Source organism: Aotus nancymaae, unplaced genomic scaffold, assembly GCF_030222135.1.
Source record: "Aotus nancymaae isolate 86718 unplaced genomic scaffold, 86718_ANA_hifiasm-v0.15.2.pri h1tg000025l, whole genome shotgun sequence".
NCBI lineage: Eukaryota > Metazoa > Chordata > Mammalia > Primates > Aotidae > Aotus > Aotus nancymaae.
The window spans coordinates 22,885,604-22,903,543 of record NW_026988438.1 but is presented as its reverse complement, the minus strand read 5'-3'; the positions used below and the strand labels follow the sequence as shown (position 1 = coordinate 22,903,543).

At 36.2% G+C, this 17,940-nt stretch overlaps 1 protein-coding gene across 3 annotated transcripts in view; it reads right to left on the bottom strand.

The window, feature by feature from the left end:
• ELAPOR2 (endosome-lysosome associated apoptosis and autophagy regulator family member 2) overlaps positions 1-17,940 on the bottom strand; it is a 96,735-nt gene that overhangs the window by 43,967 nt on the left and 34,828 nt on the right. For all 3 annotated transcript variants that reach the window (XM_064380438.1, XM_064380437.1, XM_064380436.1), the window contains 2 exons: positions 7,872-8,052; positions 5,522-5,650 (listed from right to left, as the gene is read on the bottom strand). In XM_064380438.1, coding sequence (XP_064236508.1) covers positions 5,522-5,650; positions 7,872-8,052 — 310 coding nt within the window. The remainder of the gene's footprint in view (positions 1-5,521; positions 5,651-7,871; positions 8,053-17,940) is intronic.

Sequence of the window (17,940 nt, the reverse complement as noted above, 5' to 3'; positions counted from 1 at the left end):
CTATCTACTTTAATATATTGAGATGAACACTCCTAGCCAGGTGACCAGGGCATAACAGAAACCTTAAATTACTTAATAGAAAAGATTTGGGACTGAGGTTCATTCTTATAGTCTGCTGTATTGTTGTTCCCTAATTTAACCTGTATTCTGCATTCATTCACTTATTTATTCAACTAGCATTTACTGAGTGCCAAGAACTATGATGTGCACTGGGATAGAAAGAGAATATAAAGTCCATCCTCACTGAGGAGTCAGTAGAATATGAAAGATAGACAGACACATACAACTGTCAACAGTATAGAGCTGTGCACAGAGAGCCATTATGAGGTCTGTCTTCTGCAAAGTAGCAATCAACATAATTTAAATTGAAATGGCCTCAGTAAAATGAGGAAAAGAGAAGCCTCTCCAACATAGCATCCAGCAAGGTTATTAATTAATGGCAATACCTCAGCACTGGCATTCCCATCTCTAAAAGAAAGTATCAGTATCTGCTACTTCAAGAGGTATAAGAGAGGAACTGAGGAAGAGATTGATTCAGTGCTAGATTGACTTGGCATTTTTGAAATGTTATAATTAACAATTTATACAGAGGTGGTATGTTGAATATACATCAAGCAAGCTAGTCGTAAAAATAATATGTACTAATCTACATACTCATAAATGTCCCTTGTTTGGCTATCTCATGTGGAGAGATAAGCAGGTATAGAATTCTAAGTTGAATAGCCATAAAACAGTCTGACCTGGTGGACACCAGGCCCTTGACTGCAGTGTAAGCAATATGAGAAGCACTTAGGTTTAGAGAGACTGCAAACTTGCAATGGGGATAAAAAGCAGATGGATATTCCCACATGGAGCAATTCTATACCAAGAAAGAGAGGACTTTATGAAATGTTTCTCTCAGAGCAACCCCCGGTGTTCAGAAATGCCAGGAGGAGCGATGGAATAGCAGAGAAGGCAAAGAAAAGAAGGCAGCACAAGGATGGTAAAGAGAGCTGTTTGGAGGACTGATACCTCCGCAGGAGGAATCAAACATTTCTCATGTTTGAATATTGTTGTTGGAGAGTCCCACAATGTCCTCCACTTTTTTCTCTGTCCTGAGAAACAGAGTATCTTGACCCCTTTGAGACCTGGCCAGCTGCATGTCCCCTCCACCACCTGCAGGCTTGACCCCAAGCCAGGGCCATCAACATTCCCAAGCGCTGACAGACTTGTTTAGGTTGTTGTCCAAAATACTGAAAGAAACTAGTCACAGCCTTGAGCCAAACTCCTCAAACCCTCATCTACACTCTACAACCTGACTCCCCTCGTTCCAGATACACCTCAGTAAAACACTCCTTGTCTTACTGTCCGCGGCAAGGTATGCTACAGGCCCCTCTGTAGGTCAGTTCCCCTAGTAAACGTTTGGGACTGATCACAGTGGTATTCAGTGCTGCTTCTGCTGAAACCCCAACTGGCCCCATCTCAGGACAGTCTGGGGAAGTCCCTTTTGGGAGCCCCCTGCCAGCCACTTTTGGGGCAACTCCAGCCACAGGTTTGGCCAAATAGAACACTTGTTATGGGTTGACTGCATTCTCCCAGAAAAGATAAGTTGAAATCCCCACCCCCAATACCTGTAAATGGGACCTTATTTGGAAATAAGAGATTCTACAGATATAATCAAGTTAACACGAGGTCATTAGGATGGGCCTCTGAGATAATACTTTTCTGTTGTTTGAAGCCACCCAGTTTGTGGCACTCTGTTGCAGGAGCCCTAAGAAATTAAACACTCAGGATGCCCTTAGCAGGAAAGACACCAGGGAGAAGAAATAAAAGAATCTACTGCTCTGAACCCCTGACTCAGAACTCCAGACTGCCAGTGTGAGAGCAGAGCTGTATGTGGACAGACACACACAGGGTAATGTCCTGGACAAGAAAAGCAGGAGGACAGTGGCCTCGAAGGGAAACCAGGGGCTCCCTTAAGGAATAGACCACTGCTGTCCAATGTGAGAAATATGTGAGCCACATCTGTGAGTTTAAATGTTCTAAAGACAACATTTTATAACGTAAAAAGAAATAAGTGAAATTCTAATATATTTCATTTAACCCAATATACACAGAATATCATAATTTTGACATGTTACCATAAAAAAATTCAGACATTTTATTTTTTTCATACCAGGCAGGGCATACGAAAGTCAGCAGAAAACCCATGAGTTACTGCCTTTTACTGTGCCATTCTCAAGCATAAAAACCATCTGGAACAGTGTCAACCAAAAACATTTACTTCTAACCTAACACCCTAATAGCTATTACAATTTGTATACATTCCTTCTAGTCTTTCTCCATATGCACACTTTAATAAAGGCATATGTAATTTTGTATTTTCCTTTTTCCATAAGAGTGAATCTCATATTTTCCATGTTTCTATGTATATTTTATATTTTGATTTTGTTTTTAAAAATCATACTTAATTTATCATAAAAATTTTAAATTTTAAAGAAAAATTTAAAAGTTGAAACCTAAAATTACTTATAACTTCATCACCTAGAAAAAACACCATTAACATGCTGTATTTCTTTTCGCTATCCTTCAATGCATACATGTTTCTACATCATTGAGCTTTTATTATACATGACATTTCGTACCAAACTTTTATAAATTAATATTATTTCATAAGCACTTTTAATTTATAAATACTCCATAAACATGTTGATGACTGAAATAACATTTTATTATTCAGCTAAATATAATTTGCATAATTCACCAAATCGCTCCTACTACAGGACTTGCCTACTGTTCATTACACACCCATTTTAACCATTTGGTTTGTTTTTACCATTAAGTAATATAATAGACACTATAATAAACATATTTTTTGTAAAAACTCTTCTGTATTTTCAACATTTTTCTAAAAAGGAATACCAATGAAAGAGTTACTGGGTCAGATGAATATATTTTTAAACCAATATTTTGTGTTACTATTCTGATTTTGAAAGTAATGAGTGTCTATAAGGAATATTAAATACAGTAAACCAAATTTAAAAGTAAAGTAATTCATACTTCACATAAACCTCCCATCCCCAAAGAATAGCCTTTTAATGTTCTTTTTAGTATTTTTTTCATGTATGTTTTTTAAATATATACCTTAGCTTTTACTACATAATCTACTTTTTTTTTTCATTAGCATTGTCTTCTGATTTTTCTAATCATTATATCAAAAATATTCCCCCACTAAGATAAAGAGCAGTTAGTTAATGGGTACAAAAATACAGTTAAATACACAAAATAAATCTAGCATTCAATATAAAGTAGGGTGACTATAGTTGGCAGTAATTTTTTGTGTTGTTCAAAATAGCTAGAAGAATTAGAATGTCCCACATTAAAAAGATAATGTTTGAGATGACAGATATCTGAATTACTTATTTGATTATTACACATTGTATGCAAATATCAAAATATCACATGTACCCTCAAAATATGTACAACTACGTATCATTAAAAAAATCACTGAAAATCCTTTGTACATCTGATTTTAACAACAATGTTACATCATAACTTTATTTAACCATACCCTATTATTGAAAATTTAATTTTATTTCTATCTTGCACTCTTATAAATTTATAACTCAAAAATTAATATCTTTGTGCATACTTTTTCTTTACATCACACTATTTCCTTGGTATAAATCCCCATAAGTGGTATTTCTGTCTTGAAAAATAGGAACCTTCTATATTTCTGAGACATATTGCCAAATTGTTTTCTGTACAACTTCCACATAATCATTGCATAATATTTCATTCCACTAGCATAATATAACTTTGGTAAACATTATTCTATTGCTGGATATTTCAATTATTTCAATTTTTGTTATTATAGATAAGGCCCAATGAACACCTTTATGAATAAAAAGTAACTTGCCTCCAACTTTGAATTCCTCGTAGGCAAAATTTTAGTACATGAAGATTTACTTCTACATACCTGTTCTGTAACTGTGTCAAAATCAAACCAAGACTACGTGAATCTCAAAGCACTCCAAATCACACAGTCAAGTTGGTCACAGCACATCCACCATGCCTGGGGGGTGACTATCCCAGGAGACAGGCTGCCCCATTGCCTCACCATTTCTTGTTCTTGTGAATGCTGCTCCTCACAGGGTTGGCTACTGGACCAGCCAGTCGCAAAATATACATCACCTTTTATCCTTGTAGTTTTTACATTACTGCTTACTATTTCAATACCACACACTGGTAGTGCAAAGATTTACACTTTTCAATTAATCATTTATCATTGCTGAAAACTAAGCAAAATATACAAAATAGGCCCTCAGTAAATGAGTAAGCAAGTGGGTAAATCAGGTTATTTCCAGAATTAAACTCTGAGTAAGTCCTCTATAAGATCAAATTAAAGTTTCAGATAATCTTTACTAGTAAGTGAAACACACACACACACACACACACACATACACATACACACATATATATACACACACACACACACATTAATACTTTTATAGAGATATTCAATACCCTTGCCTTCCCAATCTTACTTTTCCAATAGGTCTTAATTCCTTCAACTTAAAATTCAATTATAGGACATTTTAGGAATAAAAACCCTCACGGTCAGGTAATAGCTATTATCTTTTTCTTCTTCTCCCTGAGGACAATTTTTTTAAAGTGAGATTATTGGTCAATAAAGAAGAATAGCTCAAATTTAATATATATATTGAGGCTTTGTCTTTTCCCCTTTCACTCATCTGTTTAACATTATTCAAAGACCTATTATTTGTCAATCTCTGTGCTCATGTATACATCTTACTTCCCATGACTCAAGCCTTTTTTATGAATAGGTATTGATTTAAAACATATGTGTTAAAAAGCACACATGTATGTTTACAACAATTAAACATAATATAGAGAAAAGTGAGCAGAGAAAAAATGCCAGTGAGGTGATGAGGATGTATTTTAGTGTAAAGGTCTGGCATGTATAATACCTACCCCAGCATCAACTTTAAAAATTCATACACAGATATTGTCATTCATTCAACCATCACATACTGCAGAACAACTAAGTGCAAAGCCCTCTAAGCACTTAAAAGGTAAGAACAAATAAAATTCAACAACTGTCCAGTAGAACTCTGCCAGATTTTCAAAGTTTCAATAGGTAGAATTCATATATACTGAGCCAGACTAATCAAGACAGAAATGCCATCATACTACTCTTTAAAATGGTAAACAACATAGATTTCATTCCCCTCCTTGGTAAATCTTTCTGGCATTTATGCCCATAAAGGATGATACTCAGTATCTACTTCAAAACTGCCCTCAAAAAATGCAAAATTAATAGTTTGTTCTTGTATGAATGTCATCTGGCTGTGACACCACATTTACTATTTTTATGGTACAACCAGAAGATGGGCAAGTAGCAAAATGGTAAGATTAAAGTTCCTCATACCCATACTTGGCATGTTTTAGAAAGCTGAGTTCAAGAATGAATGATGTCTCTATTGCCGAAATACCTTAAGTAGGCTGATTTTGAACTTACCATTCATTCCATCGCACTTTGAATTCCCAACATTGAAGCAGGAAGTTTTCATGTTGCCAGGAAGAACATTCCACCATTTATATTCAAAGCCAAGGGCAGGCTCTGTTCCTGCTGGACATGGTCTACATTCTAAAGGAAACAAGAAGCGTCAACAATTAAAATTAAACTGCATCTGAACAACTTCTTCTCCTCTGTTCCAAACAATTACAATTAGCAGGGAGAGAAGTAGAAAAAAAAGATATTGGACTACCAGTTCCCTTAGGATGTAATAACATTTTCAAAATAAATCTAGAAAGAAAAACATTCTAGATATAGTATACACACATACACATATTTGACTAAAATGAAAAAGAAAAAGGATAGATATGAAATCTTCAAATATAATTTTTTCCTTCATGTCTGGGAGTAGCTGCTAATTCTGAATTACCCTCCATAAGAAGAGTAATTCTGAAACAAGTTCACATTCTCCTGCATGTGACCTTAGAATCAGTTTCCTTCACCTTATGAATAATAAAGATTTCACTCTTCCTATTGGTTATTCAACTTAAGAAAATATTAATACCATTTATTTATAAACTGATTAATTTAAATTCAAAATACTATGTTGAAAAATGATTGGGAGTTGAGGGGCTGGGAAAGTGCTGGGTTTATAAATAAGCCTGATTTAAACTGACATTTGCAAAATTAAAACAGAGGGGTCTTTCCCAACCACTTTTTTTTTTATTGCATTTTAGGTTTTGGGGTACATGTGAAAAACATGCAAGATTGTTGCATAGGTGCATATGTGGCAGTGTGATTTGCTGCCTTCCTCCCATTCACCTATATGTGGCATTTCTCCCCATGCTATGTCTCCCCAAGTCCCCACCTCCCGCTGTCCACCCCCACTCCCCCCCCAACAGACCCCAGTGTATAGTGCTCCCCTCTCCCTGTGTCCATGTGTTCCCATTGTTCAACAGATGGATTAAAGACTTAAACATAAGACCTAACACCATAAAAACCCTAGAAGAAAACCTAGGCAAAACCATTCAGGACATAGGCGTAGGCAAGGACTGCATGAGCAAAACACCAAAAGCATTGGCAACAAAAGCCAAAATAGACAAATGGGACCTAATCAAACTCCACAGCTTCTGCACGGCAAAAGAAACAGTCAATAGAGTGAATCAGCAACCAACAGAATGGGAAAAAATTTTTGCAGCCTACCCATCTGACAAAGGGCTGATATCCAGAATTTACAACGAACTAAAACAGATTTACAAGAAAAAAACAAACAAGCCCATTCAAAAATGGGCGAAGGATATGAACAGATACTTTACAAAAGAAGACGTACATGAGGCCAACAAACATATGAAAAAATGCTCATCATCACTGGTCATTAGAGAAATGCAAATCAAAACTACATTGAGATACCATCTCACGCCAGTTAGAACGGCGATCATTAAAAAATCTGGAGACAACAGATGCTGGAGAGGATGTGGAGAAATAGGAACACTTTTACACTGTTGGTGGGAGTGTAAATTAGTTCAACCATTGTGGAAGACAGTGTGGCGATTCCTCAAGGACCTAGAAATAGAAGTTCCATTTGACCCAGCAATCCCATTACTGGGTATATATCCAAAGGATTATAAATCGTTCTACTATAAGGACACATGCACACGAATGTTCATTGCAGCACAGTTTACAATAGCAAAGACCTGGAACCAACCCAAATGCCCATCGATGATAGACTGGACAGGGAAAATGTGGCACATATACACCATGGAATATTATGCAGCCATCAAAAACGATGAGTTTGTGTCCTTTGTAGGGACATGGATGAACCTGGAAACCATCATTCTCAGCAAACTGACACAAGAACACAAAATCAAACATTGCATGTTCCAACCACTTTTAAATGTAGCCACTTTGCATCATCACGTCAGTAATATTTAGCAAGCATTTAGTACCCACTGTAGAAGTACTAAAGAAGACATTTTTAAATGTCCTTCTAAATGATGATGAGCCAGATATTATCCACCATCCTACAGACAAGAAAATTGAGCTTCAAAAGGTTTATACAACTTGGATAAATCACACTATTGGTAGCATGGGGGAAGTAGATTCAAATGCAAGTCAGTTTGACTTCAGAGTCCTCTTTATGCTCTCTCTCAAAGACTCTGGATAGTAAGTATACAACATGGCTATATTCAAGCCCTCTGTCTGCAACTAAAATATTACAGTTGACTGTAATCTTTGTCTACTAAAACTGAAATTCCGTAACCACTTTCCATAAAAACAATTTGGAAAATGGTCACTGTAGACCAACAAGATTATTTTGCTAAAGGTCCAATTATTGGACCAATTGACATCGTACCCTTCGTTCCATCTGAAAATGTTCCAGGAGGACAGGGATGGCAAGAAGATGATCCATTGTTATAAAATCCAGGGTTGCAAGGTGGACAATCCTTCTTCTCTCCAGAAGGGGGCAATCTAATAGCATCTGTGAGATCCTCCCGGCAGATTTTGGGCTCTATCCACTTGTACATTATCTGTGTCTACAAAAAAAAGCAAGCAAGTCATATAACATGCTTATAACACAAATCTTAAACTGGCAGCCTAGGAAAAGTGCAAATGGTGACAGAATAGAAGGGCCAGCTAACAGAAGCTAAAACATCAGTGACAAAATGAGAGAAAAGAGAGAACTTTGGTAGGGAAATGACTGTTACTTCCAAATGGTTTTACCCTAAGTTACATGTGGCCTTCCCTCATACACAGCATGTTCTTCATCATGAAATAACTGTTTAAAATATAGGTAACCTGCTTATCACCCTTACTCTTCTATCCATTCATTCAGTTTATTCCATAGCTGACATAAGTTTCTTTGAAGCAACTTGCTTTTTCACTTTGAGACTTCCACTAACCTCTTCCTTTCCTTCAATGGCACGTTTCATTATGCTTTCCACATAGTAATCACAAAAAGGTTATTTTTCAAAAAGAATGCATCAACATTCACATTTCAATCCTGTTAGTTCATAATATTGGTAGTTTTTCTCTGAGTCTTTTTCAATAACCTGATGTTAGACTACAAGAGCTATTGCTAAAATATTTACCCCACAGCCTTCTAGGTCCTGACCCATGTGGTCTGAACATCATGATTAAGACAACCTCTGCCTTCAAGAGCAGTCGTTTAAACTCTGCCCTTTTATTCTCTCTCACACATGCATTTACCCCACACAAATCAAAATATAAGAAAATAGCTGTAACTCAGCCAAACCCCAAAAGCTGTTATCAAATTTTGTATTCTCGTTTTTAAACCAGAAATACCAAATAGGCTAGCCACTCCAAAACAAAATTGATACGGTCAGTGGAAGAAAATAGAAAAGGTATTCTAAATGCAAAATAAAAATAAATCAACTCTTTAATAACTAAATACAGCATTTTTAAAAGAGATTTTCTTAAACACTTAATCTCCTAAAAGTATTTGTTCCCCTTTAAAACAAATTCTGCAATAGGAAATCTACTATTAAAGCTGGGAACCAAAATTAAAGGCAATTCTCTAAGCTATTTCTAGTTAGTAGAAAATCATGTATAGTAACTCCTTTAGGCTACTCAATTTTATTCTCAAGTATTCTTATGGAAGAGCAGATTAACTTATCTGAAGAAGGATGCTTAAGAAAACGATTTAAAGGCTGTCTCAAAAGAATTATAACATTTTTGCTTTTTACAACTCTCTTTTTCCACATTCATTTTATGACTTGCATTATGATACATTTTAACCAGCCACTTCACACACCTGCCTTTGTTACCATCTGTAAAATAACAGCTTCTCCTGCTGGGGATTCCTACATAATTGGAAAAATTAATTAGATACTATATCCATAGGGGCTCTCCACTCCCCTTAAAGAAAGCAATATAAAATCCAGAGAACCTAAACAAATGAAACATCATCATACTGAGGGATTACCTTCTTAAAATTCTGGTTTAACAAGCATAGAAAACAAATTTCAAATCCTACTTAATTTACTAATTTGCTGATTTATTTTGATATTAATACAAATGGATTGTATTACTTATGAGCTACTGCATTGTTGAGAGTAGCTGGTTCCTACATGGGAGTAGGGGGCAGTGCTGATACCCTGTACCGTGTAATTGTCTCAATCACTTGGAGAGATACATATTACTATCCTCAAGTTTATAAATGAGAAAACATTCAAGATTAGAGTTCTTAATTTGCCCAAAAGTCAAACATAACTAGTAAATATTAGTAACACCAGTCAACGAGAGTCAGTTTGGTAAGGGTAAAAATAATAAAACATGCAAATATATTTTGAGAAGTCAGCTAACCACATGACTTTCAATACATGAAAATTAACTTTTAAAAATTAAAAAGTGTACACCACTTGAAAATACTTAAAAACATAGAAATCAAGTTTCAAATGTTCTATAGTAAAAGTTTTGTTTACAAAGCCTCTTGTTTCACTTGGCAGATTGATTCTCTGCCCCTCTTTCTAATGGAGAAAGATGCTTTCAAGTCTGGCTGACTGGGTAAAGATAATAACTAATATTAATGATACTTAGAAGCCGAGGGCTCCCAGTGCAGTTGAAAAACAAATAATCAATTCATACTTTTGCAAGTTGAGATAAAATTATGAAACGTCTTATAAAACCAAAACCCTAACACAACAAAATTTACCAGGTTATTATTAAGATTACAAAAGAGATACAGTGTCCATATTCACATACAGCATGAAAAAAACACACTTTAAAAAACACAGAGAGGTATCAGTTGGAAGCTGATTCTCATATAAAAACAAAATTCGAAACTTGGAGGGCTAAAATTTAGGCAAATTTTGAGACTGGCTTTGACCATGGTTGTCTGATTTCTTACTTGAGTTGTCACTTCGCAAATGCACTAAGTCTTTATAGATTGGCTGAACTTTCCAGAGCAAATTACATGTGTTTCTAAAAGGTCTACCAACTGACCCTAACCTAACTGCCTTGTGCTCCATGATGTTCTGGCTCAGATGGTCTCAGTCAAGCAGGCAATTTCGTATCTCCCAGCCTCTCTCAAACCTTGATCTTTTCCAGTTGCAAGCCACTGGGCACTCATCATTTCTCTCTTGGAATTACCCACACTATGCTGCCAACTTGTATCTGACTCCTTTTTCAAAGCCATCCTCAACATGTACAGTTGTGCTAAGTAGGTCGTCAGCCTGCCCAGGACATACCAGCATTCACCTGTCTTCCTTTTTAGTGACAGCTTTGCTGCTTTTCTCGTTTCCCATGTATTTACCTCCTTCCCCTCTGATATGGTTTGGATTCCTGTCCCCACCCAAGTCTTAATCCCTGATGTTGGAGGTAAGGCCTGGTGGGAGGTGGTTAGATCATGGGGGCAGGTTTTCTCCTTGTTGTTCTTGTAATAGTGAGTTCTCATGAGATCTGATTCAAAAGTGTGTGGCACCTCCCCCTTCTGTCTCTTCCTCCTGCTCTGGCCATGTAATACGCGCCTGCTTCAACTCCTACCATGACTGTAAGTTTTCTGAGGTCTCCTCGGCCATGCTTCCTGTATAGCCTGTAGAATCACTAGGCACTGAACCAATTAAATGTCTTTTCTTTATAAGTTATCTGGTCTCAGGTACTTCTGTATAGCAGTGTGAGAACAGGCTATATATCCCCTTTCTAAATACTTAACAGGTTTGACTATATTCTGCCTTTATATGGAAGACACAAAGGACATTTAACATTTTACTGGCAGTTCAGGACTTTAAGCAAGAAAATGTTCTAAAATTAAATTGTGTTGACTATACTAAACACAGTAAATTATACTCATTGAATGAATGATATGGTATGATAACTGTATCTCAATAAAGCTGCTTTTTAAAAAAGATTGTTAAAAACTGACTATTAGAAAAATTTTATTTTAAACAAATTCAGAAATCCCTAGTCTCTGAGAAATGCCATGTTCTCCTATCTTCCTAATTAAGAAACACAGGCCCTAAGTATATTTGACTTGCTTAAAACCTGGGCACAGAAAATCAGATCTAAAAACTGAATCCCTTTATACCCTATTTTTAATATCCCCTACATCTTTGTCCTGCTATATAATTCAGAAGTACTGTGTTACAGACATTGAGCATTTGGAATAATTTGTAACACTGAAAATCATTGAAAGGCAAATAGAATATAAGACAATCGAATATCAAGCCACTAGCAAATTCTCTGTAATCCAGTTTGCATCTTCAGAATTGAAGAAGTTGTAGAGTCTAATGCTTCCTTCTAAGAAGGCTCCCTTTTAAAACATCCTTCCTACCGGGCACTCTTTGAGACTCAGCAGAAAGTTCCCTATTTGAAAAACATGCTATTCCAGTATTGGGCAGCTCTGTTTGTAAGAACATCACTACATCCCACTGGAATTTACCTTCTCTAAGTTCACCTGATTAGCCAAAAATTTATCGTATGGAATAACACAGAAAAGTATATTTCTTCCTTTCAAAAATTTCCCTTTAAATACTTAAAATACCTTATTAAGGCAATTCTTACTGAGTAACTACTATGCATAGGACAAAGTACTATGGAAGACTTAAGTATTAATAAGGCAAACTGCTCTGAAAAATGTTATAGCATAATAGTGATAAGACAGGTTCACAGCTACTATAAAGTTAAAAATAAAAAACATGAAGGGGATACAAAGCACTAGATTTGGAAACAGACTATTTGAGTTAGAATTCTAGACCTAAGCAAGCTATGACTAGCTATGACCATAGGAAAGTTACTTAACCTCATTAAGCCTCAGTTTTCTTATCTGAAAAATGGGTACAGGAATGTCTAAATTACATAGATGTTGAAAGAAATTAGAAGCAATGTTTGAATATGTATACACATATATATATATGCACTCACACATGCACATATGAACAGAGAGTATGTTCACAAATACATAGATGATAGCTGCTTGAGGTATTAACACTACTGTTACTGTTACTATAATTACTGCCTCACCATCACCCTCTCCAAGAGAAACACAAAATGCCAGGAGTTCCCAAAGGAAAGAGATCAAATCTCTGTAAGACAAGTAGGAAACATTACAAAGAGGATCATGATTTTTCCATCCTTTGCCATCTTTCCTTCTGCCTGAAAAAATATTTCCAATATTTCAATCATACTTCATACAAAATATCCTGGCCTCTGACGTCTAGATCCTTCCCCTTTTATCAAAATTTTCTCAAGCCTTATGCCAAAAACAGAACACAGCACTCAAAATGTGATAATCACTCATTCATTTACTAATTCTCACTAATGCAACAGATGTTTCACTACCTTCTATGTGCTAGGTACTATACTAGGCTTAGAGATATATATTTTTTAATGAATAAGAACGAGTCTCTGTCTAAAAGAAGCTGAGAATCTGGTGAGGGAAACAGTCAAGTATTTGCAATAAAGTGATCTTTTAATCTACAATCACCATGTGAATATCAAGAAGGTATGTGAAAATTTCCATGGAAATTCTCAGTATATCAAGACAATCTTGACAGACCTATTTATGGTATTTAAGAGTATATGTTTTCTATGAACCTGTGCAAAATCATTCTCTTTTTATTCTGGCAACTGTAACCATCTTTTTCTCTTTGGGAACTGATTTGTGTGATGCTGAAAGGAACTGGGAATTATATAGTTTGGCCTCCCCAGCCACAGGAATTTGCAGGTGAACTAAGACATCCAAACAGTATTGAACACTTCTGGAGAGAATGATTGGTTGGCTATGGGCTCATGATTCAAGCAAGGCCAATCAGAGTCTTTTCTGAAGCTTTGGTCAGTGTTGTAGTATCAAGAGCTGTGAGGATAATAGTGGCTTGTTGGAAATGACAGTGAGCATCTTGCAACACCGGAAAGAGCTTGCCTGGGAAGGAAATCAAATTGAGCCAAGAATATTAGCATTACACAGCAAGAGAACGTCTTAAAATAATTTGCTGTATATTGACTTCCCAGTAAACGAGTCAACAGGCTCCTGCTTCCTCCCCTCTCCCTTCCTCAACTTTACACTGGTTTTGAGTCAGGGCTGCCATCCAATTTCTGAAACGTATTTTTTTAATTCATTACTAGAGAGTGTATAATCATCCCCAAGCACCCATTGAAAGGAAACATGTGAATCATGTCCCACAATGCGGGGGGTTGGCGGCATGGTGGGGGGTAGACAAACACCCCACAGGTTACTCTGCCTGGGTGTAATATAAACAAAATCTTAAGTCTTTTCTGTTTGCTAACTCCCAACCAAAAATAACCTTCTCCCTACTCCCTTTTGTAGTGGATATGAGATAACCTTTGTAGCTATGATAAACAAATGAGAAACTTGCTGTTTTTTAATCATGAACAGCTGAATTGAAAATTATTCACTGTATTCGTTCGGGGGAAGGATTTTCCCCACTTTAAATAGCTGTTGCATTTTTTATTTGGTGAGCTAGGTCTTTTAAAACTTGGATTTCCCTGGAAATCTTCTTTGCAAGTAATTATTTTCTCTTTTCTCACTGCTTTTATATCTGAGAGTTTCTTTCACATAAATAAATTTTGATTTTACTAATTTGAGCTCATTGTTCAGGCACACTGGAGTCTTTCTGAATCTTAATTTTATCATTCTTCTCATTATTGATTCACAAATTGATATACATATTCTTAATATCTTTATGAAGTTAATGATTTTTAAATAAAATATTGAAAATAACTCACCTGACTTACATTCTTCTTCGTATGAGTTACAATATGTATAAATGATTTGCTATATTTATATTCCTATGGCAAATATACAATTCTATACTCCAACTTAGTATTCATTTATCAAATCAAACATTTTATATATGATTCAATTAATCATATATCCACTTAACCATATCATTTAGTGCACAATTCTTTATCTTATCCATAAGAAGATCATGAGATGCTGCGTTACATATCCTGCTAACATCAAAACACGTCTTCTCTTGATTAACTCATGCCCAGTGTCACTGTTACCTGGTGTAATGCCTATATAACATAGCTGAATTTCCACCCTGCCCCAACTGTGCTTATCTTTGAGAAACAGGATGCCTGTGATAAAAAGTTCCCTCTGTAACCAAACCAGCTGAGACCGGTTAGAACCAAGATAGACAACCAAATGACTTAAAAGGATCTCAGGTTTCATGATAATCTCATAATTTTATTTCCATACTAAGTGGCACTCCCACCAGTGCCATGACAATTGCCCTGACAATGGCCAAAAGAAGCCATAAAAGGACAAAAAGGAAGGCAACACTCTCATTCCAGGAAGTTTACTGCCCATTTCTGGAAAATACATGAATATTCCTCCCCTTGCTTTTCATGTCCAACCCCTTCATTAGAGAAATCCTATATTTTAACCCCCTTACCCCTCACTAATAGAGAAGTTGATTTGTGAGCCACACTCCCACTTCTCAATCCCATGACTCTCAAATAAAGTCTACATTGCTTGACATTCACTTTCAGTTTCATGTATTTGTTTCATGTCACTGAACAGGGAAAGACCTCATCTTCTAGGGGACTCGGTTTGTTGGTAAAATCACTGATCAATATTCTTTTGAGTTCAAACCTCAAACACTGAATCTATGTATGTGCTCATGTGCACCTATATGAGTTTATCTCATTTTATGTAAGCAGTGGGCACTAAGCAATGTTTTTAAACAAAGTATACATAAAAATTTCAACTCACTACTTAAGATAATTTTGTAGTGAATGCTTACTGAGAAGTGAATATTCTTTAATTTATCTATGTTATACATCTCTGTTTTGCATATACTAAGCTTTAATTCAAGTAAGCCACATTTATGAAATCTCATTTATTTAACCAGAGGGAATAATGTCATTTAAAAATGTGTGTCTTCTTGATACTTTCATAACCTAACCATGGGCCAAAAACACCAAGTAATTCTCCACGTTTCTTTACTTCTCTGCATCTATATAGGACCTTACATAACTTCATATGAAGTAGGTCCCACAAATATTTGGTGAAAGAATGCCTTACTGTATATATTAGAGGATTTAAATCCTTGTATCTCTTCACCCAAATCAACTTGGTTTTCATGTTTTAAAATGGCTCTTTAAAGCCACCATTTAATTCAATGTTGCCAAATCCAATGGATACTTTTCAGCCCTCATCTAGGTTGATTATTCAGGAGCATCAGCCTTCTTAACCACTCCAACCTCTACAAATACTCTATGATAGTATTTGTTTCTTCCACTTCTCCAGCCATTTTCCTCAGGCACCATCCCTGTTCACCTCTCCTAGCATTAGCTTAATTCTAAACTCACTCTATGATCTCCCTGCAAACTCTATCAAACCTCAAGGCTTTAATTGCCAGCTATTTGCTATAATTCTCAGATTCACATAACTAGCCCAGGTACTATACTGAGCTCCAGACTCATGTACATAACAGCTCTTCCAACATCTCCTCTTGCCCCAGTTCACAACATGGTGAAAGCTGTACTCATGGACCTTTCTTCCTTGCCTCCAGACCTTCTCTCTAACCAAACAGTACCTGTACCAACCCACCTTCAATCCTTCCCTCCCGCTCCATCTTATCAACCATCACATTTTGTGAACTTTACTTCCTATTTCTCTAACCCATACTCTCATATCTATTCCCTTTACCATCATTCATTTCCTTCTTCTCTCACCTGGAGAGGAGCATTATGAGACTTCCAAGTGTTACATTCATATTCTCTCTAGTCCCCTTCTACTCTTGTTTATAAAACACTGCCAAGGGGATCTATGTAAAGTGTAAATCTAATCACATTGCATCACTCTGATACCAAAAACCTTACAGTGATTTCTAAATGCTCTTAGGATATAGGACAAAATTTTTCATATGACCCTATGAAACCATGCCTGTTCTAGCATTAGCTTAAGTCATTAGTTGCATCTAAAGCAAACCCTTGCCCATAGACCTATACTCTAGTCACACATCCTTTCAGTTCTTCAAATACACCATGCTCCCTCCCATGTCAGGTCTTCATCATCCCACTCCCTCTATCAAAAATGCTTTCCTTCCATGCCTTGCCCAGGTTTTAATACAGGCCTGAGGCCTTCCAAGACTGGGTAAGAACCTCCCAAAATTCAAACTGCTCTGCAGTAGCATTAATCCAAATTGGAAATACTAATTCATTTTCTTTGATTGACTGTTTATCTCTCCCTCTAGAGTCTAGACCAGTGGTTCTCTAAGTGCTGAGATCCTGGACCAGCAGAATCAGAATTACCTGGGACCTTACCGGAAATGCAAATTTTCAGGCCTTCCTCCAGACCTACTAAATTAGAAAATCTGTACAGGGCTTTCCAGGTGAGACTGATAAGCACTAATGATTGAAGCCACTGCTCTACATCTGTGGAGACATTTACATCCTTCTTCTATCCTTAGTTCTGCCTTCCTTACCCAGTACTCTGTAAATAACCAGTGCTCAGTAAAGATTTACTAAAAGTATGAATGAGCAAGCCATTCCACATTTTTCATGTTTATAAGAGTCTCTTAATTAGGACTAGAATAATTTTGATTACCAATTAAAATTTTCCTGAAAAACTTCCCCTACAGGCAGAAAGAAATCTAAGCAATCTATTTTAAACTAAGATTCAAAATAAATACAGAAAACTTGTAACACTCCTATGTCATATCAATGGTAATGTTTGTAATCTATATGCCTCAATAGCTGATTTCCTTGTCAATCAACTTGATCGTCTCCAAGTTGGGCAAAATAAGATCAATGAGAACATAACAGGACAGAAAGAATCAAAACAGTCATTGAACAACCTGAGAAACATTATTAAACCATTGGCAAATCACCAGAATGTATTTATTTAAAGAGACTGGGTCTTGTTACACTACCCAGGCTGGAGTACAGTGGCTATTCACAGGTGCTGTCATAGCACACTGCAGCCTCAAATTCCTGGCCTCAAGCAATCCTCATGCCTCAGCCTCCTAAGTAGCTGAGACTACAGGTGCATGTCATGTCACCCTGCTAAAATACCATTTTAAAAGATGAAACCAGAACAAATGAAAATACTACCCCCAAAAATCTCAAATTCACATGTGCAATCTAAACTTCTTCATTATATGTTATTTCACTAAGTCCCAACTGCCTTATTTCTGAAGCTAGAAACATTTATTTTGAAATGTCTTAAGTCACATAAAAAAAAATCACTGAGTTTATAATGTGCTACCACACTGTTTTCTTCTATACCAAGAACATGTTCAAATTTCACTCAGTCACAACAGAAAAACATAATTTGTGTGTAGGTGTGTACACAGCATGCCTGTGCATACAGCCATGTACATATATGTGTTTATGCGTTTGTGTGTATTCTGCATATTATACGCTTAATATATGGTCTTACATCATTAGGCCCAGGTCAAACAGATTTTGTCACACTACTTACTGCCATTATACTC